The sequence below is a fragment of the Aspergillus sydowii genome (assembly GCF_001890705.1).
Source record: "Aspergillus sydowii CBS 593.65 unplaced genomic scaffold ASPSYscaffold_9, whole genome shotgun sequence".
NCBI classification, from domain to species: Eukaryota; Fungi; Ascomycota; class Eurotiomycetes; order Eurotiales; family Aspergillaceae; genus Aspergillus; species Aspergillus sydowii.
The window spans coordinates 544,170-552,319 of NW_024467867.1; the positions used below are offsets into that span (position 1 = coordinate 544,170).

At 52.7% G+C, this 8,150-nt stretch overlaps 3 protein-coding genes across 3 annotated transcripts; 2 read left to right on the forward strand and 1 right to left on the reverse strand.

Moving 5' to 3' along the window:
* Positions 1 to 214: 214 nt before the first annotated feature.
* ASPSYDRAFT_155927 (ENTH domain protein) lies at positions 215 to 2,317 on the forward strand (the record flags this gene model as incomplete). Its single annotated transcript, XM_040842508.1, has 5 exons — positions 215 to 262; positions 337 to 574; positions 630 to 820; positions 862 to 979; positions 1,032 to 2,317. 5 exons carry the CDS (start codon positions 215 to 217, stop codon positions 2,315 to 2,317), a joined length of 1,881 nt encoding a protein of 626 aa, XP_040700292.1.
* An 816-nt stretch (positions 2,318 to 3,133) lies between these two features.
* Positions 3,134 to 5,470, forward strand: ASPSYDRAFT_156812 (uncharacterized protein; the record flags this gene model as incomplete). The annotated part of the gene is made up of 4 exons (XM_040842594.1): positions 3,134 to 4,124; positions 4,183 to 4,499; positions 4,550 to 4,665; positions 4,720 to 5,470. 4 exons carry the CDS (start codon positions 3,134 to 3,136, stop codon positions 5,468 to 5,470), a joined length of 2,175 nt encoding a protein of 724 aa, XP_040700293.1.
* Positions 5,471 to 7,107: 1,637 nt separating this feature from the next.
* On the reverse strand, positions 7,108 to 8,150 carry ASPSYDRAFT_156060 (acetate uptake transporter family protein; the record flags this gene model as incomplete). The annotated part of the gene is made up of 3 exons (XM_040842522.1): positions 7,108 to 7,431; positions 7,494 to 7,662; positions 7,738 to 8,150. 3 exons carry the CDS (start codon positions 8,148 to 8,150, stop codon positions 7,108 to 7,110), a joined length of 906 nt encoding a protein of 301 aa, XP_040700294.1.

Here is an 8,150-nt window from a genome sequence, read left to right on the forward strand (position 1 = left end):
CGGTCTCTCGCGATGGCCTAAACCACCATGACACTAATCAGCGCTGGCGTGGACGAATCAACTCACAATCTACGGTAGCTACTGTCGACTCTCTGCTTTATTATTACGATTGGTTTTACCTGAGTGCTGGAGGACACGCTCAATTGGGCAAACGACGCCACTCCTGACCTTGTCGCAAGTATCCGCATTCCGGTGGACCTAGACTGTCTGGACAATGGCTGGAAACTTTGAGAAATCGGTAAAAGGGGCCACAAAGGTCAAGGTGAGTAGTTGTTTTGCCTTGCGATTCTGAGTTTTTCTCTGTGAGATGCTGATGGTCCGTTTCCCCCCCGGTAGCTTGCGGCCCCCAAATCCAAATACATTGAACATATCCTGGTAGCGACGCATACAGGCGAGGCCGGAGTAGCAGAAATATTCCGAACACTACACCTTCGGGTTCGCGATACGACATGGACAATAGCATTCAAAGCTCTCATCGTGATTCACTTCATGATCAGGGAGGGCCAGTTGGACGCCACACTGCAATATATGGCGGAGAACCCGAGAAAAATTGCCGTGCACGGACTATCAGAAGGTGAGCCGTTCGCGGGATACTTTGTGTGTTACAGTGCTAATGACTCGATGCACAGTCCAACCGCAGGGCCGTAATATCCGACGATACTCTCACTATCTCCTTGCCCGCGCGAAGGCATTCGAGCAGACCAAAACGGATTATGTACGAAGCGGACAGGGGCGGATGAAACGGTTGACCGTCGAGAAGGGTCTATTACGAGAAACCGAAGTCGTTCAGACGCAGATCAAAGAGTTGCTTCGATGTGATGTGGGTTACTATACTCCTGCGATTAAACTGTGGCTAACGAGCATCAGCTCTTGACGGACGAAGTGGAAAATGAAATTACGCTGACGGCCTTCCGTCTCCTTACTCTGGACCTTTTGACTCTATACTCGGTTATGAACGAAGGCACAATTAACGTCTTAGGTGAGTCCGTATCAATGTGCTTTTCATATAAAGGATCACTAACCGCGATTAGAACATTATTTCGAAATGTCGCGCCCGGATAGCGAACGTGCGCTGGAAATTTACAAGACTTTTGCCGCGCAAACCGAGGAGGTGGTCAGGTTCCTAGGAGTCGCTCGACATTTCCAGTCGGCAACGAGGCTTGAGATACCCAAACTAAAACACGCTTCAACGGATCTGACGCGTCTCCTGGAAGATGATTTGAATGATCCGGATTTCAACCAGCGCCGGAGAGAATACCTTGCTCGACAAGGTAAAGACGTAAATAGTAGTGCATTCGCAACAACCTCAACGACAGGGGGTAATAAGCCTGCCGTCAATACGAACTCTACGCCTCCTCGGCCGAAGACGGAGCCCAGTTCACAACCGAAGGCACCTCCGTCGAATCTTATAGACTTCTTCGACAGCATTGATCCGAGCACGCAAGCTCAAGCCCAGCCGCAGTCACAACAGCAAGTCATGCAATTCCAGCAAACTGGCTTCACGGGACAACAGCCCGCATTCTACCCGCAACAAACGGGATTTCAACAACAACCTCAACCTACGGGGTTTGGACAACCTCAGCCCACCGGATTTGCCCAACCCCAACAACCCACCGGGTTTGGACAGCCAGCACAGCCGTTTGGGGATCCATTCGCACCACAGAATACCAATCAATTTGGCCAGCAGCAAGTGCCACAGCCTCTTCAACCAACTCCTACTGGTGCCGGGTTTGGCGGTTACACACCACAACCCCAGGCTCAGGGGTTCCAGAATCAACTTCCTCCAATCCCGCAGAACAATATGGCTGCATTCCAGCAGCAGCAGCAGCAGCCTTCCCAAAACACACTCCAACCCCAGGCCACTGGCACTACTAATCCCTTTAGGCAATCGATGCTGATGAGCACACCCACGGGATCAGGAATGCCCGCATCGCCACTGAACCGCCAGAGCACAAATCCATTTGCGAAGCGGTTATCGACAGCTAATGCGTCGTTTACTCCCAGCAATCCTGAGCCATTCCCGCAGGCTTTTCAACAGCCTCAACAGCCCCAGCAGCCGGCAGCTCTCCAACCGCAGCGGACGGGGACGAATCCCTTTGCTCGGAGTTCGTCTGTCCCACCGCAGCAGTCGCAGGGACTGCAACCCCCTGCAGCGCCTCTCCGGCCAACGCCTACAGGAAGTACGAATCCGTTCCGACAGAGCACGCTTGTTCAACAGACGGGTCCAGGGTGGCAGACGACCAATGGCCAACAGGGCACTATGGGTGGATTAGAGCAGTTGGATACAATTTCAGTGTTCCCACGACAGGGGTTTTAGTGAAACTTGGCAACCAGAGCGTGCTTTTGGCGGCGATCCTTGTTATCTTTAATGCGTTGTTATCTCTAATTGACTCTTGTTATCTCGTGCCATTGTTAGCTTCGCCATTCTGCGACAGAACCTGCACACAACTTGCATACGGGCTCGCAGTGCGGCTCCCTGATGTAGTATAGTGGAATGCATCCATTGAGAGCAACAACTGAACAAGGAAGTTGTAGCTGACAGGCCGTCCGAACAAGCAAGGAGGCCATATGGGAGGAAAATATACCCGGGCGATCTGTGTTTATCGTTAACCCATGGAATCGAGGCTCCACCCGGACGCCGGCAGCCGCAGCATCCGAGATCCAGAGCAGGCGCCGCGATTGGCTGCGTGCCCGCGACCTGAAGAAGAGGAGAAGAGGGACAAAAAGCAGGAAAAGCCAGATTCAGAGCTGCTGAGTCGCTGCGTCGCTCCTGTGAAGACTCTTCTGCAGCGCCCCTCGTATGCTTAGCTCTGCCCCAAGAGACTGGTCTCTCGCCCTTTTCTCTTCATAACTTCGCTTCCCCGTTGCCCCTTCAGTCCACTCAGTCAGTCCAGCGCCTCTGCCAGTGCGCACTAGCACGACTCCTCTGTTTCGCAAGTCATGGGCTTTTCCTGATAGGGGCAGTGCGCTGACCATTCAGCTTTTCGTCTTCTGCATTCTTCCCTCCTCCATCCATTCTCCGCTGGTCTTCGCCTTGCCATCTTGCCCATCCAGGAAAATAATCAGTGATGAGTGCCCATGAAGATCGCCCCCGAGATCTGTGAATTGCGAGTCCTGCGCCTGCGCTTGTGCGATGGACGCCAAGAACCCCCATCCTCACTCCACGGCTCATCCTCCGGTAGCCGACCATCACCTCCAGCACACCCTCCCGATCCTGCCCATTGTGTCTCGGCCAGCACCATGGGCTCACAGCAATAACAATCCAGCTATTAATCAACACCAGTCCTACCACTCTCACCCTCACTCTCACCCTTACTCCCACCCCAATCCGCCTCAACCGTCGCAACTCCCTCCGGTACTCTCCCCGCCTTCCTCCACAGTGTCGCAGCCAGTGCCCCCCCATGCTCCCCCTTCCTTGTCCATGGTCTCCGAGCCCCACGACGAGACCAATGCCGTGCAACACTCCGCCGTCACGGATTCGGCTCGTCAAAATACTGGAAAGAACGCCGTAACAAAGGTCCGCAAGCCTCGCAAACAGGGCAATGCCTCCCAGGGCCGCTCAACCCTCTTCTGGGTCCATAACGACCCGCAGTCCGTCGCTGAAGGGACTCGAGAAGAGACACTGAAACTCATCCGGTCCCATGTCATGTCCGAGCACAACCGCAAGAAGAGACTCGATACCAGCAAGCGGTCCAAGAGCAAGACCTGGAAGCACCTCGCTTTTCAACCTGTTGAAACGACCGCTTCCAGCTCTGCGACTGCAGGCTCTTCTGCTACAGCGGCGCCTTCGGCTGCCGCGTCGTCATCTCGTCAGGCTTCGCGGAGGAAACCACGAAAGACAGCACGCCAAACTGAAAATACATCCTCTTCTTCGTCCTCGAAATCTCCGTCTCCCGATGAGCATCCACAAGAAGAACAGGACACGGCGCATGCAGATGTTGACGAGGAGTATCCCGTGGCCTCTGGGGATCCGGTGGATAGCTATGGAGTCGACGCCGATAATAAAGCCCTTGCTGTCCTCCAAGATTCCACACCATATACCTATATCGGCCAAGGGACGAGTGATCCTTTCAATACAACCCACACTCCGCTTTCAGAGCGCATGTACCGGCATCTGCAACACTGTAAGTCCTCGAGTCTACCGAACTGCGTGAAATTGTGATTGTGCTAATATTTGTCCAGTCTTGTGTAAATTAACACGACTCGCATATCCGCTGCAGCGTCGATATGGTGCTAAGTTAGAAGCCCATTGGGCTTCTCTTGTATCCCATGACCCTGCCTCGCTCCACGCTTGCATTTGTGTCGCGGCAACGAATTCCGCACTCGAATCTGGCGAATTCCCATTGACAGATGAGAGAAAGAGTTCCAGCGTGCTGCTCCTTGACACGTTCCATCACCGTGGAGAGACTATCCGTCTTGTCAATGAGGGCCTGTCGGATCCCATCAAGGCCGCTAGCGACGAGCTGATTGCGGCTGTGTCAGTTTTGTTGACGGTGGAGGTATGTAATCTCCCTAGATCGGCTGATCTTGTTTATACTAACTCGCGTAGATTGCAACGGGAGATCCAGACTACCTCAAAATCCACCTTGCAGGCCTTAGGCAGATGGTCGGGATGAGAATCAGCTTCGCCGATGTTGCCGATGATGTTCGGTTCCAGATTTCATGGTTAGTTTTACCTGAACTTTCTTTTGGGGGGTAAATGTATACTGACAAAAACAGGACCGACATTCGTGTCGCATGCATGTCTTTGACGAAACCCATATTTCCTTTTGTTCGCTACTCCCGCCCGGAAAACTACACCATTACTCCTCCGACTAAGGAGCTGGAGTCAACAGCATCCAGCTTGGCGTCCTTAATTCAGATACCCGGCATCTTTGGTGATGTCATGTCCAAAGTAATCTATGATCTGGTCGAGCTCATCTGGTACGCGGAATGGATTAAAGGCGGCCCGGAAGAACAAGACTTTGACGAAGAGACCGAGTGCTACTACAACACCGAGGTGCTCTACGTTGAATATGCTCTCCACAGCGACCGATACACGTCATCAGGCGAGGTCAAAGGGGATGCAACAATTGAGGGCTGTGTTCGCCTAGCCTGTCTGCTCTTCCACAACACCGCTATCTGGGACTTCTACCCACACATCGCGCCCGTTTTCCCGAGGCCTATAATGGCGCTGCACTTGGCGCTCGAGTCCACCATTCGCGCAGGGTGCTACCACCTGTGCCGAGACCTGCTGATCTGGCTGCTTTTTGTCGGTGCGTGCAGCACGCACATCCCGAACCAGCGGTCCTTCTTTGTGAACGAACTCGCTTCCGCGGTGCGCCTGCAGGGGCTGCAGTCATGGCAGGAGCTCCGCGCGATCTTATTCGGCTACTTCTACGTTGACCGGGTCTACTTGGGACCGTTACGAACATTGTGGGACGAGCTCCAGGCGGTGCCAGCTCCACAGCAATGTATAAACAGTAATTGATGATGACTTATATATACATTTATGTATCTAACTAATGAGATGAGATATGGTACATACGAGATGAGCCATGTCGTGACGATTGAATTGAAATGCATACCCTGTTTGTTACTCTACAACCATACAGAATTCAAATAGCCATACCATATAATAGTCATACTATACTTGCAAATCGCATTCTGCTTGCGCCTGCCGTCGGTCCTATTTCCTCCAAAAGTTAGTACATCAGACCACACCCCTAGGATTAACCCATCCCAGCTTCCAGGTTTCAGCTTATTTCCCCGAGAGCTAATAGAGAGCGGGAGTCTGGACTCATGACTCGGGTTCCTGAACAATCAGGTCCTGACTCCAGACTTCAAAGACAAAACAAGACCCCTGCAATAACAGTACAGTAATCTGCACGACGCCCGACCTCAGTTCAAACTTGGGACTTGGAACTTTTTGACGTGTTACGTGTCATTCCAATTCCAGAATATGTACGGAGTACCAATTCCCACCCGGGCGTGGCACAGGAGCCGGGCTCCATCCATATGATCCGGAGCGCAACCTGACTACCAGACTAGGCAATAGTAGTCTACCTAACCAACCACTGATACTAACGATCCGTAGCCTGATACAACTAAGTTAAAGTACGCGCCAAGGGAAGACGGAGCCCAGGAGCACAAGTAATAGTGAGTGACAGGTGCCAGCCAGTCCCACTCGCCGAACGTAGACCTCCGAGTTAGCACCGTCCGAGTTTCTCCCGCCCGAGTGGACGCTGCATGCGGTTAACTCTTGCCATTACTGGCTGAAACGAGGCACCGAGTGTTCGCCGATGTATCCCCACTCTCAGGCCGTGCTCTCTCCTGTCGGGCCGGACGGGACTCGGCGGACGGGATTGATTGATTTATTTTAATGGCAGGGCTGGAGGATGGGGCGTGGGCATTTCATATAAACGGCGGCTGGTTCCTTGCTGTTCATCTTTTGAATCGGTTTTCTCCTATCTTCTCTTGTTTGTTTTGTTTTGCATCAACTGATCTTTATATATACGAACTATTGCACTTTTTGTCCTGTTGTGCTCTTGAGAAATGTTTACTCCATGGACTCAGCTATATATTCCCGAGGGTTACTACTAATGTTACGGGCAGGGGTCCTGTAGCAGCTCAACGGCCCTATCCTTGAGGCACTTTCAGCGCAACACATGGGCCTTTACTACTTCAGTTTGGCTGGTGTCAAGCTGCCCTCTACTGACCCGTGATGCTAGAATGGGTACTTTATCATCACAGCATCATGCGACTTCGATGATTTGGGGAGCGTCAAGAGGCTACTCAAAAGTTGGGAAGGTTTGAATCATCACAACATATTATTATTGATCTAGACTAATCAAAAATTAATCGGAATCGCATAGGAAACCACAAAGAAAAAACGTCACATATACCGCAAGACCATATATATATCGCCGCAGTCCTCCGTCCGGGTACAGTAACCAAGACAGCGAAGGCTTTCCAAAACGCAACGATGATCCTACACAATTGGGTATCTGGGGATATTACTGCAGAACTGAGTACTAACGTTCTGCATTGTGTTTCGCGACTGTCCGTCCAGCACACCGAAGGTGTGTCGACGACTCGGCCCATCTGCTATGGGAATAGCGAAGGCATTTAAACAGTCTCGCGCGCGGTCTTCTCGCGACGAGCACGGCCGGTAGGGGACCACGGGAAGTGGGCTACCGGGAGAATGAAGAAGCTGTTGCTGCTGTCGGCAATACCAGCAAGGGCGTTGTACCAAGCAGCAAAGGCAGCCAGCAGACCGAAGAAGCCACCAGCCTTGATCACGGGAGGGTTAGGTTTGTTGTCGGCGTCGCGCTGGATGTAACCCACACCGAGAAGCAAGAAGGCCAAGTCCAGGAAGAAGAACAACAGGAAGAAGGCCACGGTGGATCTCAGAGTGCAGAAGAGCAGAATTGTGGTGAAAATGAACCAGCCCTGGAGTTATCATTAACGCTGACAGTACTTGAGCACACCACGACTTCGTGCCAGGAACTTACCATCAAGAACAATCCGAATGAGTTGAAGAACATGGTTTCGTCACCGTCCACGGTAAGGGCTGCTTCGATTTCGAAACCACCAGGAGTGAGAACAATGGCGAATGCGAGCCAGAAACCACCATAAGAAGACAGAGCAGTGGCACCAAAAGTGTTTCCGACAGCCATTTCCCTGTACGAGTATCATGGTCAGCCAACTTCCACCGGCTTACTTGACACCACAATAGCGACCAGGCAAAGTACTTACCACATGCCAGCAAGCAACTGAACCAGACCACCATAACCAAAAGCGAGGGCAACGACAATGTTGGGTGCAGTGATGTCACGCGCCTGCATGTTGATGGCACTCAGGACGAAAGTGGTGAGGGCGAAAGCGCACAGGCCCAGGGGAGCAGGGTTGGCGAACTTGCGGGTCTCGACCGACTTGTACAGACCGGGCTGGAACTCACCACCGAAGGGGCGGAGAACAGCCTGCTTGGGGTCGACGTGCGAGAGAGGTCCATACCCGAAGCGCGACGCGTGCTCTTCGGCGGACATGCCTCCATTGGTATCAACCGAGGCAGTGGGAGCAACGGGGGCACCAGGGGCCGCAGGAGCAGGGGCAGCAGGCCCAGCAGGCTCGACGTCCTTCTCGAGACCGTGGTTTTGTGCAGCAGACAT